Source organism: Ochotona princeps, chromosome 2, assembly GCF_030435755.1.
Source record: "Ochotona princeps isolate mOchPri1 chromosome 2, mOchPri1.hap1, whole genome shotgun sequence".
NCBI lineage: Eukaryota > Metazoa > Chordata > Mammalia > Lagomorpha > Ochotonidae > Ochotona > Ochotona princeps.
Window position 1 is genome coordinate 32,773,446 of NC_080833.1, and position 21,271 is coordinate 32,794,716.

The following is a 21,271-nucleotide window of genomic DNA, read 5'->3' on the forward strand; positions in this document are numbered from 1 at the left end:
TCCTTACAGTATCAGTGTGTGTGATTTTCTTAAACTGCTGTGGGACAAGAAGACTGGAAAAGAACCAAAGGAAGTATGTCATCAGTCACCAACACCCTCCCTCAGGGCTGCTTCTAAAATTCCTCCCAAGTCTGTTGTAGCAAAGCTACTAGCCAGAACCAGTTAACTCTCTGCCTACAGCATCTGCATCCCTTATGGACACTGGTTCAAGTCCTGGCTGCTCTACTTCCTATCCAGCTCCCTGCTAGTGGCCTAAGGACAACGGAGGGCGGCTCAAAGCTTTGGGCTCCTGCAACCATGTGGGAGACCCAGAAAAGGCTCCTCTTGTGTGGCTTCAGACTGGCCCAGCTGTGGCCATTGCGGCTATTTAGGTAGTGAACCAATGGAGGTGGAAGATCTCTCCCTCTCTCTGTCTCTCCCTGTTTATACCTCTGACTTTCAAATAAATTGAAATAAATGAAGCCTTAAAAATATGTGTGTGTGGGCCCGGCGAGGTGGCCTAGCGGCTAAAGTCCTTGCCTTGAATGCCCCGGGATCCCATATGGGCACCGGTTCTAATCCCAGCCGCTCCACTTCCCATCCAGCTCCCTGCTTGTGGCCTGGGAAAGCAGTCGAGGACAGCCCAAAGCTTTGGGACCCTGCACCCGCGTGGGAGACCTGGAGGAAGAGGTTCCTGGTTCCTGGCATTGGATTGGCGTGCACTGGCCCATTGCGGTTCACTTGGGGAGTGAATCATCGGATGGAAGATCTTCCTCTCTGTCTCTCCTCCTCTCTGTATATCCGGCTTTCCAATAATAATAAAATCTTTAAAAAAAAATATGTATGTGTGAGTGTATATATATGTGTGTGTGTGTGACAGTGTGTGTGTATATATATATTTAAATATTTATATATATATAAATTATCTCAACTAAAGACTTCATTATGGCTATATATATATATACAAGTTCATTTAAAACAAGAAAAAAGTGAAGGTGAAATAAAAACTTAACTCAGACAAACAGAAAAGGAGGGAATTTGTTAGCAGCAGGAAATGTTAAAGGTCTTTAGAGCTAATGGAAATGGTATAGAGTAGAAACTGGGATCTGCATAGAAAAAGAAAGAAAGAAAAAAAGAAAGAAAGAAAGAGAGAGAGAAAGAAAGAAAGGAAGAGAAAGAAAGAAAGAAAGAAAGAAAGAAAGAAAGAAAGAAAGAAAGAAAGAAAGAAAAAGAAAGAAAGGAAAGAGAAAGGAAGAAAGAAAGAAGAAGGGGAGAGAGGGAGGGAGGAAGGAAGGAGGGAAGGAAGGAAGGTGGGCCTGGCACAACAGTGTAGTGGTTAAGGTCCTCGCCCTGCACGCACCGGGATCCCATGTAGGCACTGGTTCTAATCCCGGCAGCGCCACTTCCCATCCAGCTTGTGGCCTGGGAAAGTGCTCGCAGTATCTCTCTACTTCCCATTCACCCACTATATCACAATATTGGCCTCAATTCTTCCAAACGCTTTAAAAAGATTTCTTTATTTTTATTGGAAAGTCATATATACAGAGAGGAGAAGAGACAGAGAGGAAGATCCTCCCTCCAATGGTTCACTCCCTAAATGGCCGCAACAGCCAGAGCTAAGCTTATCCAAAACCAGAAGCCTGGAGCCTGTTCCAGGTCTTCCACGCAGGTGCAGGGCTCCAAGGCTTTGGACTATCCTTGGCTGCTTTCCCAGGCCACAAGCAGAGAATTGGATGGGAAGCAGTGCTCCCAGAACACTAACCAGTGCCCATATGGAATCCTGGTGTGTTCAAGGCAAGGACTTTAGCCTCTAGGCCACCATGCTGGACGCAGGAGGACTTTCTGCTTCCAAGATCTCTGCATCTTCTGGAGAGGAGAAGGTCTACTTCTTTATGGCCAGGATGGAAGACCCCGGGAACACTCCCTTCAACCTCAAGCTCTTTAATAAAATTGCTACTCCTATCCATGAGGACTCTACAGCCATGAACTAACCATCTTTCAACAGCAATTACCCTGTGTCATGAATTTGGAACACCCATCATTCAGACTATGGCAAACACATACAAAAGACTTGCTGAAATTCAACAGCATCCATTTGTTATATATATGTATATTAGTGGATATATCCACTAAACCTAGAGGAGGATTTCCACAGTTTGTCATCCGAGAATTACAGTGTAAAACAACAGTGAGATCCCTCCACATGACTGTTAGAATGACAGAAGTCCAAAATACTGACACTGCCAAATGCTGGCAAGACTGTGGATCCATAAGAACTGTCAGTCATTGCTGATGGGTCTTCAAAATGGGACAGTCACTTTGGAAGACAGCTTGATAGTTTTTAAAGAACTAAATGTACTATTACCATGTATTCCAGGAGTCATGCTCCCTTCATATTTACCCAAAGAGTTGAAAAATTGCGTCCACTCAGAAATCTGCACATTGATGTTCATTTAATAGCTTTGTGCCTGATTGACAAGACATGGAAGTGATAAAGATAATCTGATTTGAGCGCTGGATAAATGTGTTGAAGGAACAAATGTAGAGTATATTTATTCCAGAATTTCAAGAGGCAACTCTAGGCTCTTGAACATTTCTTACTCAACAGCACTCACTCCTCAGCTTAGAAGGTCAGTGTTTGGCCCTGCGCAATAGCTTCATGGCTGGGGTCCTCGTCTTGAACGCGTTGGGATCCCATATGCACGCTGGTTCTAATCCCAGTGGCCCCGCTTCCCATCCAGCTCCCTGCTTGTAGCCTGGGAAAACAGTCAAGGACGGCCCAAGTCTTTGGGACCCTGCACCTATGTGGGAGGCTTCCTCTGGTTTTCTCATGTGGGTGCAGGGTCCCAAGGCTTTAGGCTATCCTCTACTGCATCCCCAAGCCACAGACAGGGAGCTGGATGGGAAGCAGGGCCTCCGGGATTAGAACTGGCACCCATATGGGTTCCTGGTGCATTCAACACAAGGACTTTGGCCACTAGATTACCGTGCTAGGCCTGAGATTGCTTTCAGTTTGTAGAGAATGTTTTGAAGCCACTTGAGACACTTTCATGCCATTCCAGAGGGCCAGTTTGAGTCCCAGCTGCTCCCTTTCCAATCCAGCTTTCTGCTAATGTATCTGGGAGGGGAGCAACAGGTGATGGCTCAAGGACTCAGGTTCCTGCCACACATGTGGGAGACCCTGATGGGATTCCTGGCTTTGGCCTGACCCGGACCTGCTATTGCGGCCATGTAGATGGAAAATCTCTATCTCTCTGTCTCTTCCTCTATCTCTCTCTGCACTCTGTTTTTATTTATTAAGATGTATGTATTCTGGGCCTGGCGGCGTGGCCTAGCGGCTAAAGTCCTCGCCTTGAACGCCCCGGGATCCCATATGGGCGCCGGTTCTAATCCCGGCAGCTCCACCTCCCATCCAGCTCCCTGCTTGTGGCCTGGGAAAAGCAGCAAAAGATGGCCTAAGGAATTGGGGCCCTGCCACCCACATGAGAGACCTGGAGGAAACTCCTGGCTCCTACTCCTTGGCAGTTATAAACTATATGGAGAATGAATCAGTAGATGGAAAATCTTCCTGTTTGTCACTCTTTCAGAATACATACATCTTTTTTTTTTTTTAAAGATTTATTTTTATTACAAAGTCAGATATACAGAGAGGAGGAGAGACAGAGAGGAAGATCTTCCGTCCGATGATTCACTCTCCAAGTGAGCCACAACGGGCCGATGCGCGCCGATCCGATGCCGGGAACCAGGAACCTCTTCCAGGTCTCCCATGCGGGTGCAGGGTCCCAAAGCTTTGGGCCGTCCTCGACTGCTTTCCCAGGCCATTACGAGGGAGCTGGATGAGAATGGAGCAGCTGGAACAGGAACCAGTGCCCATAAGGTTTGCCAACACAGCAGGTGGCAGCTTGACTAGCTACACCACAATGCTGGCCCTATCCTGCCTTTCAAATAAGTAAATTTATTTTTCAATTATTTTTGTTTTGTTTTATTTGTTTTTGTGGGTTTTTTCTGGTTTTTTTCTAATAATTTTTTAATCAAACATTTAAAAAATGTTTTCTAGCATATGAAGAACAATCAGGAATTGTCAGAAAAGCTATCTGGGTTACAACAAGAAAAGGAAGCTCTTTGTGAAGAATATGGGCAATTTCTGAAGCAGGTGGATGTCCATGTGAGGTAAACAAAAAACAAGTTTCCCCTGGAGGAAAACCAGGGGGAGTCATTTTTGCTGAGTCAAAGAATACTCCCAGATGTAACTCTTGAGGAGGGCTGACTTAATTTTCTTTCTGTTTGCAGAAGTTTTAATCTTAGGACTTCTCCAAGGGAGACCAGGAACCAGGTTTCTTCTCCCATTTGGGAGGGAGAAGGGAATTCCCATGTCTGTCCTGAGCCCTGGTGGCTCACTCGCCTGTCCCTACATGAGCCCACTCACTTACCAGCAGGCTCCCTTCCCCTTCCCACACGCTTCTCAGCCTGTAGTGTGTTCTCCCCCTTTCCACTCAAGATTCTCAGACTGGGTGACCTGCTCTAAGCAGCCTTTTTTGCCAACTCCAGCGTGGGCTGGGTGCAGTCCTCATGTCCCTGCGGTGCTTCGTACATGCTTCTGTGTCTGCAGAATTTGCTGCGGTGCTTTGAAATAATGTGTTTCATTTGCTGTCTTCCTCACCAGACTGGCTAGAGGCCCGTCCAGGGACTGGCCATGGCCTTACTCATCTTTCCACCCATGGTCCCTAATACTCAGTAGAACGTATGTTCCTGAACTTCCATTCTTTCTACCATTCTCTGCCTCATTTTGCCAACAAGCTCCTTCCACTCTCTCTTTCCTTTTTTTTTTTTTTTTTTAAGATTTATTCATTTTTAGGGCCAGCACTATCGCCTAGAGGCTAAAGTCCTCGCCTTGAACTCACCGGGATCCCATATGGGTGCCGGTTCTAGTCCCGGCAGCTCCACTTCCCTGCTGGTGGCCTGGGAAAGCAGTAGAAAAAAGTTCCTGGCTCCTGGCTTCGGATTAGCTCAGCTCTGGCCGTTGTGATCCTTTGGGGAGTGAATCATCGGATGGAAGATCATCCTCTCTGTATACCTGATTTTCCAATAAAAATGAATAAATCTTTTTTTAAGATTTATTTATTTTTACTGCAAAGATTTATTTATTTTTATTGCAAAGTCAGATATACAGAGAGGAGAGATGATTCACTCCCCAAGTGACCGCAACGGCCAGTGCTGCGCTAATCTGAAGCCAGGAGCCAGGAACTTCCTCCAGGTCTCCCACGTGGGTGCAAGGTCCCAAGGCTTTGGGCCATCCTCCACTGCTTTCCCAGGCCACAAGCAGGGAACTGGATGGGAAATGGGGCCACCGGGATTAGAACCAGCACTCATATGGGATCTTTGTATGCTTAATGCAAGGAGGACTTTTAGCCACTAAGCTTCCACACTGGGCCCAGCTCCTTCTCATCTCAAGTATAGCCCTGTGGTTAAGAGAGGGAGCCTGGTTCTGTCAGAAAATAGCTGTGTGGCTTTTTAACATTTTTTAAATTTTTCTTCATAATATTGTTTCCATTAGTGGAGAGGGGTGCACACCCAGCGGGCCTTTGATTAGGGTGGGGAGGGCCAGGTTCAGGGAAGGTGAGTGGGACAGATATGTCTGGTTTTTGTTTTTGTTTTCTTTTTCTTCTTCCTTGTCCACAGGAGAGGATGGGTGGGGACAACTCCTTGCTATCAAACTACATCAGCACCCAGGGATGGGCAGTCATTTGATGACAGTTTGGAGACCACGATTTGGGGAAGTGTGTTCCAAGAGTACTACTGGAGTGGTTTTGACAGTTCTGAGACGTTATGGCTTTTGTTGCTCCAGGGTTGAGAAAATCTTTCCAAGGTCTATTGGTTGACAAAAATCCACATTAGTGCATCTGCAGATCCAGGAACATGCTGCAAAGCTTGGCCATGAGAACTGTCTAACCTAATCTGCTGTCCATGCTGACGAGTCACTCAGCATCTTCCACTGGCCTAGAGGAGCGGCTGGCTTGTCCGTCATGTGCATCTGTGTATGCCTTTCAAATAAACAAAAATAAATTAAAAATTTTTTTAAAGACTAGAAATACAGCAATAGAATACTGATCATATTAGGAGTTGAATATTCTCCAGATTTTTTTCTATAATTTATCTTCTTTCCTTGAAGAATACATTTATTTTTTAGTAATCCGAATAGCACAACAAGAGTCCATGGCAGCTGCTTGGCATCTGAAGGGAGACAGTTGGTTTTTAGTGTCCTAGTACAGGACAGGCGACAGACATTCCAAGAAGTGCATGCGCTTCACTGTGAACAGCTGAGCAACCCAGAGAATGACAAGCAAATTGTGCGCTGCCAGATGTTACAGCTAGGAAGCTCTAGACCGGAGGGCATTGAAAGCCAGTGAAATCTTTCCCCAAGCATTCCTAGTAAAAGGGAAAATGACAACATTCATGAGCTGCAAATAGCTCCTTACAAAGATCCGAGTCACAACAGTGGTGATGGCGGGCAGTCTTGAAGAGTATGTGCCTTTCGTTATGTAGGCTGCAGAACTGAATGGGTCCATGGCGGTTTGAAGAATGCAGCCAACTCCATTAATTAAGCTGCAGGCTGAGGGCTTGTAACAGAGACCCTGGAGAAGAATGGCTTCAAAACAAGTGCCTCGTGCCACATGTCTTACTTGACAGTGCAGGCAGAGCCATCCGAGACTGGTGTGGCGACTTAGTGTGTTGAAAGGCCGAGCTGCTTGCGTTTTGCTGCTCCAGCATCTTTAGCATGTTGTCCTCACCCGCCCACTCTCTAACTGAAGAGAGCTCAGTATCCCGTTCTGTCCAAGAAGAAAGAAAGAGGGGCCAGCATTGAAGCAGAGCAGGTTAAGCCAACTGCTCCACTTCGATCCAGATCCCTGCTGAGATATACCTGTGAAGCAGAGGAGGACAGCCCAAGTACTTGGGCCTCTGCACCCATGTGGAAGACCTGGGTGAAGCTCCCAGTTCCTGCCTTTGGCCTCACCCAGCTCCATCATTGTGGCCATTTGGACAGTGATCCGAAAGATGGAGAATCTCTCTCCCTTCCTCACTGTCTTGCTCTCTCTCTCACTCTGTGCCTCTGTGTCTTTTTGTCTAGCCATAACTTTCAAATAAACAAATAATTTTTTTAAAAGGGGGCGGGGAAGAAGAGTCCAGCATGGTTGCCTAGCAGCTGAAGTCCTCACTTTGAGCACTAGGATCCCATATGGGTGCTGGTTCGTGTCCCAGAAGCCCCACTTCCCATCCAGCTCCCTGCTTGTGGCCTGGGAAAGCAGTCAAGGACGGCCCAAAGCCTTGGGACCCTGCACCCACGTGGGAGACCTGGAGGAAGTTCCAGGCTCCTGGCTTCGGATTAGCTCAGTTCCAGCCGTTGCAGCCACTTGAAGAATAAATCAATGACGCAAGATCTTCCTCTATGTCTCCCCTCCTCTCTGTATATCAGACTTTCTAATAAAATAAAATCCTTTTTTGTAAGATTTATTGATTTTTTATTGGAAAGTCCGATATACAGAGAGGAGGAGAGACAGAGACAAAGATCTTCTGTCCAATGATTCACTCCCCAAGTGAGCCGCTACGGCCGGAACTGAGCCAATCTGAAACCAGGAGCCTCCTCCGGTCTCCCACACAGGTGCAGGGTCCCAAGGCTTTGGGCCATCCTCAACTGCTTTCCCAGGCCACAAGCAGGGAGCTGGTTGGGAAGTGGAGCTGCCGGGATTAGAACCGGCGCCCATATGAGATCCTGGACATGCAAGGCGAGGACTTTAACCACTACGCTATCGCGCTGGGCCCAAAATAAAATAAAATCTTTAAAAATATGTATTAAAATAAAAAGGAAGAAGAGAAAGAAATAGGGGAAAGCCAATGCCTTCCATTTTCCCTTAAGGCACCCCATTTCCACTCACTTTATGTTGGCATCTGTAATAACATAAGGCGAAGAAACTGGCCGTTCACAATGCCAGGAGCCAATGTCTGCGACTGCCAAGCTGCATCTCACCTGGCAGCCTGCTTCTGTCCTCCAGGAATCTCCATTTCTGACCTTCGTATCTGGCTAACAGCTAAATGGGTCTCCTCAGGAAAAAAACACCTAAATTTGTTATTTTATGCACAGCCAGCAAACAGGAAAAAGGGGAGACAACTTTGAAAACTGGAGGAGCCTTGTAAAAAAACACTGAAGAAAGGCCTGACCTACAAGCCTTAGAACTCTCTTGGGTAGCTCTTCCATTCCACGTGGACTAGAATGAGCACTTGGAGAGCCCACTTTGCTGCTCCTGTCTTGTCTGGCTCCACATGGTACCAAATCCACAGCTGGTTTTGTAGCAGTAGGGCACTGCAAGGGAAGATCATCGGCTCGGGGGCCGGATTCTTCTCTGTAGAAGCAGTTTATCTATGGGGCATCGGACAGGTGCTATGGTTCCCTGGAATGACTAACAGAACTCAGAAGGGCTATGACCTTCGCAGTTATCAGCTAAGTACTTGCAGCAGCATCTAAGAGACACAGCACTGAAGCAAGCATTCAGCCACCTCCTTCCCGCAGACTCCACATGGGTGTCGATCGCCAGCTGGGCCGTATTCCCAGCCTCACGCCCTTTGCCTTGGCTGAGTTTGATCTGTGCTCTCTCACTGATGATTAGAAGTGAAGCAATCTGGGTCCCAGCGTCCAGGGATTTTTAGGGGGCAGTTGGGAGGGGTGGGGAGGTAGAATCAGGAGTCACATTAACATGGAATTCGCCAGTCATGGTCTTAACTATTTTTTTTTTTTGTTTGCTTTTTTGTGTTTTTTTTTTTAAAGATTTATTTATTTTTATTGGAAAGTCAGATATACAGAGAGGAGGAGATACAGAGAGGAAGATCTTCCGTCCGATGATTCACTCCTTAAGTGAGCGCAACGGCCAGTGCTGCGCCGATCTGAAGCCAGGAGCCAGGAACCTCCTCCAGGTTTCCCACGTGGGTGCAGTGTCCCAATGCATTGGGCCATCCTCGACTGCTTTCCCAGGCCACAAGCAGGGAGCTGGATGGAAAGTGGAGATGCTGAGATTAGAACCCGTGTCCATAGGGGATCCCGGAGCGTTCAGGGTGAGGACTTTAGCCTCTAGGCCACACCACGGGGCCCATGGCCTTAACTATTTAGTCCTCAACTCCTGCTTCCCCTACCTACCCCAGCAGGCCAGGGATTTAAGTGAACAAAAATGCATTCATCATAAACCCCACTGTTAGAATAACCTAAACGGCGTGTAGCCTGAGGCCACAGGTGCACGAGGGATTGTCATCAGGTAGGATACTCCAAGGGCTTAGAGGTTGCCTCCTCTAAGGAGAGCCAGTCCCTTCAGTCATACTGAGTAAGCTCAACAGCAGCACATCCTCGACCTCCTGAGCCAGGGTGTGCCCTGGAGCGGCTGGGACCCACCACATAAGGATATGGAACACAAAACTCAAGTGTGGGTCTGTTTCTACATTTCTCCTCCCATTCGACTGCACAACATTCCCCTTGATTTTGCCCTTCTGGCCCTCTCACACAAATAAGCTAATGTCTACCATCCTGCCCTGCCTTGATGGTTTTTTTTTTTTTTTAGTTTTTCCTACCCTACCTTGAGATCAAGGATTCTTTCTGGACAATGCAGCTGAAATCTAGGGTCTGTGGGCAGGAGAGAAGCAAGGCTACAAATACTTGTACTTTAGAGCCTGCCACCAGTAGTTCACTTACAGTGAACCACAGTGAGGGGCGCTCCTCCCAAATGTGCCTGGGACTTTTTGACTCCAGCCTCCTGGGAAATCCCTAAGGATTGCTAACATGCAGATTCCCAACATTTCTGATTCTGCAGTTTGGCATGTTATTTTTTTTATATTTGTTTTTATTGAAAAGGCAGATTACAGAGGAAAGACAGAGAGAAAGAGATCTATCTGCAGGTTCATTCCCTAAATGGCTGCTACGGGGCCCATTGTGATGGCTCAGTGGCTAAATCCTCACCTCGCAAGCACCAGGATCTCATTTGGACACCGTTTTGTGTCCTGCCTGCTCCACTTCACATCCTGCTCCCTGTTCATGGCATGGGAAAGCAGAAGATGATCCAAAGCCTTAGAACCATGCACCCTACACCTGCGTCATCAACTCGGAAGAAGCTCCTGGCTCCTGGTTTTGGATCAGTTCATCTCCAGTCATTGTGGCCATTTAAGGAGTGAACCAGTGGATGGAAGATCTTTCTGTCTCTGTTTCTCTCCATAAATCTAATCTACCTTTCAAATGAAAGTAAATAAATCTCAAAAATAAATAAATAAATGACTGCAGCAGCCGGAGCTGAGCCAATCGAAAACCATTATCCAGAACTTTTTTTGAGTTTACCATGTGGGTGCAAGGGTTCTAAGGCTTTGGGACCCTTTAAGGATCTGTCATTTGCTGATTCACTCCCCAAATGGTCATGATTCAAAATGTATCAGGGATCAGAAGCCAAAGGTTTTTTTAAAAAAAAACATAGGAGCTAAAGCCATATCACAAGCATCAATTCAGACTGAAGTAAGCCAGAGGCTTAAATCCATATGTAGGGGATTATCCCTTGTTCATTCTTCAACATGGGCATCCCTCTCTGGTGCCAGGTTCCATATACTAGCAAGATGTGACCCAGAGAAGGTGGGGACTGGGGGATAAAATACATTGCGACTGTATGCAGGTGTGCCTGTACTGAAATTTACTTTTATAGGAACTATAACAGGAAACATCACCACAACAAACTCAAGCTTCAAAAAGTCAAGGAGCGTCTGGTTCAGAAGGTAGAACTCCGAGAAGAAAGAATTAAATACCTTGAAAATGAAATCGGAACACTGCAACAGCAGATGGAAAAGGTGAGGAAGAAGATGAATGGCCTAACAGCTCAGTGATGATGCTGTGCCTGATCATTTGAAGAAAAACCTCTCACTTTAAAAATTACCTGGGGACTTGTCACAGCCTTTGTTTAACTTCTTATCTTTGTACCATATATATATATATATATATATTTTAAGGAAAGATTAGTTTATATGAAAGGCAGACTGACAGAGAAGCAGACACATTAGTGGGATGCTGGATGAGAAGCAGAGCAGTAGCCAAGACTCAAACCACACGACAGTCTAGGTGCTGCCAAGTGATGCTTTAATCCACTGTACCACCACACCACCCCTTAAATGTATTGTTTTTAAAGATTTAGTTTGTTGGGCCCGGCGGTGTGGCCTAGTGGCTAAAGTCCTCGCCTTGAATGCCCCAGGATCCCATATGGGCGCCGGTTCTAATCCCGGCAGCTCCACTTCCCATCCCGCTCCCTGCTTGTGGCCTGGGAAGGCAGTCGAGGACGGCCCAATGCATTGGGACCCTGCACCCGCGTGGGAGACCTGGAAGAGGTTCCAGGTTCCCGGCTTCAGATCGGCGCGCATCGGCCCGTTGCAGCTCACTTGGGGAGTGAATCATCGGACGAAAGATCTTCCTTTCTGTCTCTCCTCTCTGTATATCTGACTTTGTAATAAAATAAATAAATCTTTAAAAAAGATTTGGTTTGTTTATTTGAAAGGCAGGATTGGAAAGAGAAGAGGGGGGTAGAAACAGATTTTCCATCTACTGGTTCACTCCCCAAATGATTGCAGTGCCAGGACGAGTTAGTCTAAAGCCAGGATCCAGGTCTCCCATGTGGTGGCAGGGACCCAGGTACTTTGGCCATCCTCTGCTGTTTTCCCGGGTGCATTATCAGGGAGCTGAATCAGAAGTGAAGCAGCCAGGATTCAACCAGTGCTCATATGGATGCTGGCATCACAGACAGTGGCTTAACCCAGTACATCACAACACTGACTACAATGTCTTTACTTAAATAACCACTCATCAAAGACTTCCAAACTGTCCTCTTTAGTTCCTCCTTGCGTCCTGCAACCCTCACTATGCTTACGACTCCCGTGTAAGTTTTTTGTTTGTTTGTTTGTTTGTTTGTTTGTTTTTAATAATCTTACTTAGTTGATTAGGGTTAGTGTAAGTTTTTTTTATAAGATGTATTTATTTTTAATACAAAGTCAGGTATACAGAGAGGAGGAGAGGCAGAGAGGAAGATCTTCCGTCCAATGATTCACTCCCCAAGTGAATGCAATGGCCGGTTCTGTGCCGATCCGAAGCCGGGAACCAGGAACTTCTTTCCAGGTCTCCCACGCGGGTGCAGGGTCCCAAAGCCTTGGGCCGTCCTCGACTGCTTTCCCAGGCCACAAGCAGGGAGCTGAATGGGAAGTGGGGACACTGAGATTAGAGCCCGTGCCCATATGAGATCCTGGGTGTTCAAGGCGAGGACTTTAGCCACTAGGCCACGCCGCCGGGCCCCATTGTAAGTTTTAAATGACAGTGAAAATCATTGATCTGGGGCTGGCATGGTGGTATGGCACACCAACATCCCATGTGGATATCAGTTTCAGTCCTGGCTGCTCCACTTCCCATCCAGCTCCCTGCTAATGGCCGGGGAAAGCAGTAAAGGATGGCCTAAAGTCATGGGACCCTGTACCATATACCCGTGTGGGAGACCTGGAGGAAGCTTCTAGCTGCTGGCTTTGGATAGGCTCAGCTCTGGCCGTTGTGGCCTCTTAGGGAGTGAACCATGGACAGGAGATCTTGCCATCTGTTTCTCCTTCTCTTTGTAAATCTGCCTTTCCAATAATAAATAAATAAATCTTTTAAAAAACAAAAAGTCATGGGCCCGGCGCCGTGGCCTAGTGGCTAAAGCCTTCACCTTGAAAGTGACAGGATCCCATATGGGCACTGGTTCTATTCCCAGCAGCTCCACTTCCCGTCCCGCTCCCTGCCTGTGGCCTGGGAAAGCAGTCGAGGACAGTCCAATGTCTTGGAACCCTGCACCCGCGTGGGAGACCTGGAAGAATTCCTGACTGCTGGCTTCGGATTGGCACAGCACCAGCCATTGCAGTCACTTGGGGAGTGAATCATCAGATGGAAGATCTTCCTCTCTGTATATCTAACTTTGCAATAAAAATAAATAAATATTTTTTAAAAATCAATTTACTTTACCTGAAGAGAGAGGCAGGTATATTTTCTATCTGCTAGTTCACTTCCCAAATGGCCTCGACAGTCAGAGCTGGCCTGGTCTGCAGCTGGGAGCCAGGAGCCTCTTCCACTGCACGTAAGAGTATTGGCCCAAGGACCTGGACCATCTTCTGCTGCTGTCCAAGGTCATTAGCAGGGAGCTGAGACATGAACCATTGCCCTATGTCATCCTGGCACGTACAAGGCAAGGATTTAGCCATTGATCTATCACACAAAATAAATGTTTAAAATACACACACACACATTCCTATTTCTTTATACATCTTTGCCTTCAAACTCTTTTAATAAATGCCATTTTTCACTGCAAAGAATGTTATGGAGATAAGGAATGATTCACATTTCAGTCCTTACCAATCTCTTATTAATTAAGGGCCCTTCAGTAACAGGAGATGAGAGTATCATTACACATTAAAGCGTCCTGGGAATGGTTGCTTTCAGTCCAACACCTTCGTTAGTGTGCTGTTTTAAAAAATGAAAACAAAAATAAATAAATAAATAGGAAGAAAAGAAAAATAAAAAACAAAACAAAAAACTACCTAGTCGCCCCCTCTTGCCCTTGTAACTCTCTCAGCTGCGAGCGGACGTCATTCCCCTGCCTCCGCCCCACGCACTCCCAGCTCCAGCAGGTGTCAGACCGTTGGCAAGTTCATCACTGAGGTGAGCCTGGCAGTTCTACACTTTTGAGTTCTAAACTCATCATTCCTTCAGTATAGGAATGTTAGTTTGGTGTGGTTTGATTCTTTGCTTTTCACAAAATATACTCCTTTAGCATTTTAATCATAGGTCACAGTTACTGCTTTGGAAGAAATCTTTTTTTTTTGAAAAGGAAGTGAGTTCTCAGGCTAGAAGTCATTTCAGCATCGCTGTGAGAACAGTGTCAGCTCCTGGCTTCCATTTTCGGCTTGAGAGCTTGATGCCCGAGTGCCAAGTGAGATAGCCAGATCCCCCCGTTCAGAGTGGAAGCTACGGAGTAAGAATACAGGAAAGGGTACTGGGACCGTAGTGGAGCCAAGTGCTCAGGTACATTTTAATGTGACCACACACACACACACAAAAATTATGTGTCCCAACAAAATGTGTGACATAAAATAACCAAACTAAAAAGAACCTCCTAGCTGGGATGACTGGCAGTGTCAGCCAACAGGTGAAAGAGCCTGGAGGACAAGAAACAGCCAAGTGGAATATGCTGCTGGAGTTCAGACGCACTGATGCTCCTGTGGGATTCACTGTCCCGCCGTGGTAATCCCATGACTTTCTAATCCCTAGGAAAGGGCGCTGCAGGAGCAGGTCACGGCCCAGAATGATACTCTGCTCCTGGAGAAAAGGAAGCTTCTGGAACAGGTCACAGAACAAGAAGAAGTGATCCACAGCAACAAATGCATAATAACTTCAATCCAGAGCAGGTAGGGGCAGTCCTACCTGAGAAGGCCACTGAGAGAAAGTTTCTCCCCCAAAGACACAGTCCCCAAGCCTGGGCTTTGGTCTTGTGCCTTGTCCTGTAACTTCTGTTCCTCTCTGCCATTGTCAGCGGATTGGGATGGGGAGGGGCTCAAGGGCAGAGGTTGTAACATAAAAGCATAGCGTGAGTAAGCCAGTCAACTGTTCAGAAAGGACCATGTCTCCCAGGTTGATAGCACGAGCCAGTTACTTGAGCCGTTATTGTTGACTCAGTCTCCGCATTGCTAGGAGGCTGTAGTTGGGAGCCAGATAGAACCCAGTCACCCTGATGTGGGATATAAGCATCTTTAAAAAAAAAAAAAGATTTGTTTTATTTTTTATTGGAAAGTCAGATATACAGAGAGGAGGAGAGGTAGAGAAGAAGATCTTCCATTTGTTGATTCACTCCCTAAGTGGCCGCAACAGCTTGAGCTGCACCAATCTGAAGCCAGGAGCCCAGAGCCTTTTCCAGGTCTCCCAAGCAGGTGCAGGGTCCCAAGGCTTTGGGCCGTCCTTGACTGCTTTCCCAGACCACAAGCAGGGAGCAGGATGGGAAGCGGGGCCACTGGCATTAGAACCAGTGCTCATATGGAATCCCAGTACATTCAAGGCAAAGACTTCAGCAGCTAGGCTACTGCACCAGGTCCAGGATATAAGCATCTTAACCAACATTTTAACCTCAAGGCTAAATGCCCATCCTTGATGTATTAATTTTTTTTTTAAGATTTATTTATTTTTAATACGAAGTCAGATCTACAGAGAGGAGGAGAGATAGAGAGGAAGATCTTCCGCCCAATGATTCACTCCCCAAGTGAGCGCAACGGCCGGTGTTGTGCCGATCTGGAGCCAGGATCCAGGAACCTCTTCCAGGTCTCCCACATGGGTGCAGGGTCCCAAAGCCTTGGGCCGTCCTCGCCTGCTTTCCCAGGCCACAAACAGGGAGCTGGATGGGAAGTGGGGCTGCCAGGATTAGAACCAGCATCCATATGGGATCCCGGCGCATTCAAGGCGAGGACGTTAGCTCTAGGCCACGCTGCCGGACCCGATGTATTAATTTTTAATTGATGAAAATATTATAAGTAAACAATTTGGTTATCAGCCAGCTGCTTTAATTACATTGGATTTTTTTGTAGCCAGGGGCATTTGGCAGAGTGGTTCAGGCACAGTTGGGACAGTCATATGCCATATCGGAGTGCCTGGTTCCAGTCCCGACTCCTCCTGCTGATGCCAACTCTGGGAGGCAGCTGATCATGGTTCGAGTGCTTGATTTCCTTCACTCACTTGGGAGACTCAGACTCATAATATTTGAGGCTGTTGGCCTGTGCCGGACCCCGTCTTGGCTACTGTGGGCATACTGGGAGTGAACCAATGGATGGAGTATCTCTGTGTCACTCTCTCCGTATCTGTGTCTCTCTGCCTTTCAAATACAGTGTAAATAAGTGAAATAAACACAAAACCTTTTAACTTATGTGTTTATTTGAAACACAGTTCTTAGAGAAAAAGATTAGAGCAAACAGTGATCTTAATAATAATGTCAACAGTAGCAATTTTAATGGTTATTTGACCATTTACTGTATACTAGTGTGAGTCTCTCTCTCTCTCTCTCTCTCTCTCTTTCATTTAATCCTATCACCAGTCTCCAAGAGGCAGGTGTTATTGTTGAGCTTTGTTTTAGGGATGAAGAAGCCAGGGTGCAGAAGGGTGGGTCAGGGAAGTGTAGCTCAGCCTGGAGCTCTACCGTTGGGGAGGTCGGCCAAGCCTGTGGCAGCTCTCTCGTCCATTGCTTTGTGAGGTCTGCCCTGGAGACTCTTTAATGGTATTTTATCATCTCTGTCTCATTTGATACATCCTATAACCATTGGCCTAAGACTTCTGTCATGGCTTCTGACAGTCAGACTCCAACATAAATAACTTGTTACTCTTTTTTTTTTTTTAAAGATTTATTCATTTTATTACAGCCAGATATACACAGAGGAGGAGAGACAGAGAGGAAGATCTTGCATCCGATGATTCACTCCCCAAGTGAGCCGCAACGGGCCGGTGCGCACCGATCCGAAGCCGGGAACCTGGAACCTCTTCCGGGTCTCCCACGCGGGTGCAGGGTCCCAAAGCTTTGGGCCGTCCTCACCTGCTTTCCCAGGCCACAAGCAGGGAGCTGGATGGGAAGTGGAGCTGCCGGGATTAGAACCGGCGCCCATATGGGATCCCGGGGCGTTCAAGGCGAGGACCCCAGCCGCTAGGCCACGCCTCCGGGCCCATGACTTGTTATTCTTGCCTTCACATTAGTTATGTTCCTGTTTGCCCTTTAAGGACACACTCTGATGGCCTGCATTGAGCTTAGATGTCTTCCCTTAGAGTATGTACCTTCTTCAGGATATTTCTTCCTTTATGGATGAGCAATTTGGGGCTCAGATTTATTTATTTACTTATTTATTTTAATTATTTTTTAATAATCTTACTTAGTTGATTAGGGAACAAAGGGTCAAGGGCTACAGGGTGAAAGTGGGTAATACCATTGTTCCCACACCAATATCATTTTTCCCTGTATCTGGGGTGAGGGAAAAAAACAAAGGGAAAAGCCCCACCCAACCTCCCACCCATCCCAGATCCCCAACGGGAGGCGCGCTCTGAGGGTCCTGCTCATACAGTTTTGATAGTTGATCAGTTCTGGATTGCTGCCAATCTCTCAGTTCCAATTACAATGAACCCTATTCAGAATCCACTGGCTGACAGTCTCTTCATGGTTGGGGTTCTAAGATCAGCAGTTCAGTTGGAGGGATCTCCAAAGAAACTTCGTCTGAGATGATCCCAGGCCTGATTCTTGCGTGAGTTTGCTCGTACAGAGTCTGACACCGTCCATCACACCAATCAGCTTATGCACATGCTGGTCGTTGGGATTGCTGGGTTCGTTCTGTTTCCAGCCCTGTCTTCCTCGTGAACCAGCAGGTGTTGTAGTCCAGTTCGATCCTGCCTGCTTCATACTCGGTCCTCACGCAAACCGGTTGGAGTTGCAGCCTAGTTGGGGCGACTCCCCAAAACCCCCACCAGTTCTGCCCCCTACCCTGGTTCCCATGCTTGCCAGTATGCACCACAGGCTTGTCAAGTCTGTCCCACATCCTGTTTAGCTCTCACACATGTCGATGGGCATTGAAGCCTAGTTCAACCCAACCAACCTACTATCCAGGCCACACACCTACTGGCAGGTGCCCTTCTATGCAGCACCCCTGTGGGGCTCAGATTTGTAATTTTTTAAAAGATTTATTTTTATTACAAAGTCAGATATATAGAGAGGAGGAGAGGCAGAGAGGAAGATCTTCCAGCCGATGGTCTACTCCCCAAGTGAGCCGCAACGGGCCGGTGCGCGCCAATCCAAAGCCAGGAACCTGGAACCTCTTCCAGGTCTCCCATGCAGGTGCAAGGTCCCAAAGCCTTGGGCCGTCCTCGACTGCTTTCCCAGGCCACAAGCAGAGAGCTGGATGGGAAGTGGAGCTGCCGGGACCAGAACTGGCGCCCATATGAGATCCCGGTGCGTTCAAGGCGAGGACCCCAGCCGCTAGGCCACACAACCGGGCCCTCAGATTTGTAATTTGCTAAAGGCCACATGGCCAGTAAGAGGAAGAATCAGAATTACATAGGTCTTTGATGAAAATGATTCCACTGTGAAGTCTCCCACACCAGCTATGGCCTTAGAAGGGAGAGAGCCGTGAAGAACTTGGCCATGGAAATCTGATGGGTCTGAGTTGGCAACATCCCAACTTTGTGCATCTCTAATTTTATGTTCTACACTTGATCTTAGCCAAAAGGCCAAAAGGCAGTCTAATTTTATGTTACTAAACAAGTTGGCCCAGCTTGTTTATGGCCTTCCCTTCTCATTTTCCCGATCCAGAGTCATTTTCTGATAGTGTCAACTCCATGATACTATGTATTTCATGGGGTTGTTGTGGGGGTTTGATGAGCTAATGCATGAGAAGTTGCATTTGCTTGCTGTGTGGGTATGTCACAGGGCCTGAACACAGTAAGTAGAGGATAAATGGCTGCTGCTGCTAACTCAGAGCCAGCTCAGCACGCGGTCAAAATGGATACATGCCGTAGAGCCGCACCCTCTGAAGGCATGTGGAATCTCTCAATCCCACCCAGAAATGGGATCATATCCTTCCTGAAATTGCTCAAGAATTGTGCCTTTTATACTCCTGCACATATTCTTAATAACCACAGTTAGCCAGAAGCTGAATGGCTTTTTTACTTACTCATGAAGTGCAGTAGGAATTATCCTTGTTGAACTTTAGTTCTAAAATCCAGACAGTGGTCTAAGACCCAGAACTAGTGGAAAGGGGTTGGGATATAATGTGAATGTTTAGTAATGATACAGGAGTTTCTAGTTATAACTGTGCGTTCTGCCATTCTCAAGAGTTCTCTTCCTGGATAAAGAAAACAAGCAATTACAGGAAAACAGTCTCCGGCTCATCCAACAGGTCAGCCTCTTAGAGCGTGTGATACGAAGCATCAAGATGCGTGGAGGGCAGGTAAGATGTGCGCTTCCTGTTGGGTCCTTAGTCTGAAGCTTGTGTGGCTGAGATTGCTGTACCCTCTCCTCCCTTCTTCTTTGGATAGCTGCTGTCCAGCTCTCGACATCACGGAGGCTCTTTGACATTGCACTGTCTTTGTCTTTCTCTCATCAATGCTAGAGGGAGACCCTGCGGAGGAGACCTGTGTCCCCACGTGCCACAGCCTCAGCATATTTGAACATGGAGGCATGTTAGGTGTTTTCTCAGATATGATTTATTCTCAGCATCCCTGTTTGCTATGTGTTTTTGTAACTCCGTCTGAAATGAAAGAGGAGCAAATCTGTGGCTCAGAGAGAGGAAGTGAAGGTGGTTTGATTTGGGAAGGAGTTTGGCTGATGGGATAAGCATCTTGGGCAGGGGAGAGTGGTTATGTTCTAAAAATTCAAACAGACTAGTAGCTGAATCCAGATACCAAAGTAAGTGACTTCATACCAGGTGTTGAGTCTGGCCGCTGGGCAGGTCAGCAGGAAGAACCTCAGTGATCACAAATGCATTCTGAGTCCAGGGCAGGGACTGTTTACTTTCTTCCCTGGAACAGAGCCTCCACAGTGTATCCTGCATATTGGGCTCCATTGCTATGACCGCCAGGCCTGCATGTTTTCACTATCACAAAGGTGATTAGGGACCAGTGTTGTGGCACAGGGGATTAAATCATCCCCTGTGATACAAGGATCACATATGAGCACTGGTTTGAGTCCCAGCTGCTCTACTTGTCATCCAGTTTTCTGCTATTGCACCTAAGAAAGCAATGAAGGATGGCCCACGTGATTGGGCTCCTCCCACACCCATGGCAGACCTGGATGGGATTCCAGGATGCTGACTGGCCTGGCCTTGACTGTCGCAACCATTTGGAGTTTGAGTCAGTGGACGGAGGGGCCCTCTCTATATCTCCTTCTCTGTCTGTGTGACAACTGTCTTTAAATAAATAAATAAATAAATTCTTTTTAAGGAAAAAAGAAGAAATAATTTTAAATGATTGTTAAAGATAAAAATGGATGATAGGCATAAATTATCAAGTATATTGTTTGGCAAATTGATGGCATTCAATCAACGATAGCTACTTCCTCTCAGTGCACATATATTTATTTTGGGTTTTTTGTTTAAGAATTAATTTTTCTGGAAAGTCAGATTTACAGAGGAGAGACATGGAGGAAGATCTTCCATCTGCTGGTTCACTCCCCAAGTGACTGCAACAACCAGAGTTCAGCCAATCCACACTAGGAACCAGGAACTTCTTCCGAGTCTCCCATGTGGGTACAGAATTCCAAGGCTTTGGTCCATTCTTGACTGCTTTCCCAGGCCACCAGCAGGGAGCTGAATGGGAAATGGAGCATCCGGGAAATGAACCAGTGCCCATATAGGATCCAGGCATATGCAAGGCAAGGACTTTAGCCACTAGGCTACTGTGCCAGGCCCTATTTATTTGTTTTTACATTAGCCATTTACTAAGTTCTTCCTGTATATACAGTTTATTTTTGTCTTTATTTTGACAATCTTTACATAGTTAATTAGGGTAAAAAGTTCAAGGGCTATAGGAAAGTGGGTAAAACTATTATTTCCACATTTTTTCCTGTATCTGGGGTAAAGGGTGAGATAAGGGGAGAAGCCCCACCCAGTCTCCCACCCATCCCAGGTCCCTGATGTGGGGCATGCTCCAAGGGCACTGCTCAAGTGGCTTTGATAGTTCAACAGTTATGAATTGCTGCCAGTCTCGCCATTCCAAGCATGATGAAATCTATTCAGAATCCACTGATTGACATAGTCCACCTTAGATCTCCATTTGCCCAGATGTTCACTGCCAACATATGGCTGGGGTAGTTGATTGATCTGTTCTGTCCTCTGCTGTGGTGCCAGGTATACTCTGCAGGTTCTGATAGACTGCCATATCCTCCATGTGCAGCTGGTTATGCTCGCCACTGCTCCGTCTGAGCCTCTGAGGAGGCTCGGCCCTAGCACTTGAACTCCATGGCAGACCATGGAACCTACACTTCTCTTCATGGCTAGGATTCTGAGTCTGGCAGTTCGATTGTAGAGATCCCCAAAGAAACTTTGTCTGAGGTGTTCCCAGACCAGATTCTCGTGTGTACTTGGCAAGTACAGGGCCCGGTACAGTCCATCACCCCCATCAGCTGGTGGTTACAGTTGCTGGGTTGGTTCTATTTCCAGCCCTGTCTTCCACATGAACCAATGGGTGTTGCAGTCCAGCTTG

General features: G+C 46.9%; 1 protein-coding gene across 11 annotated transcripts in view; it reads left to right on the top strand.

Annotated features, from left to right (window-relative positions):
* CCDC30 (coiled-coil domain containing 30) overlaps positions 1-21,271 on the top strand; it is a 108,491-nt gene that overhangs the window by 85,109 nt on the left and 2,111 nt on the right. For all 11 annotated transcript variants that reach the window (XM_058679811.1, XM_058679804.1, XM_058679764.1 and 8 more), the window contains 4 exons: positions 4,037-4,149; positions 10,701-10,842; positions 14,327-14,463; positions 18,906-19,020. In XM_058679811.1, coding sequence (XP_058535794.1) covers positions 4,037-4,149; positions 10,701-10,842; positions 14,327-14,463; positions 18,906-19,020 — 507 coding nt within the window. The remainder of the gene's footprint in view (positions 1-4,036; positions 4,150-10,700; positions 10,843-14,326; positions 14,464-18,905; positions 19,021-21,271) is intronic.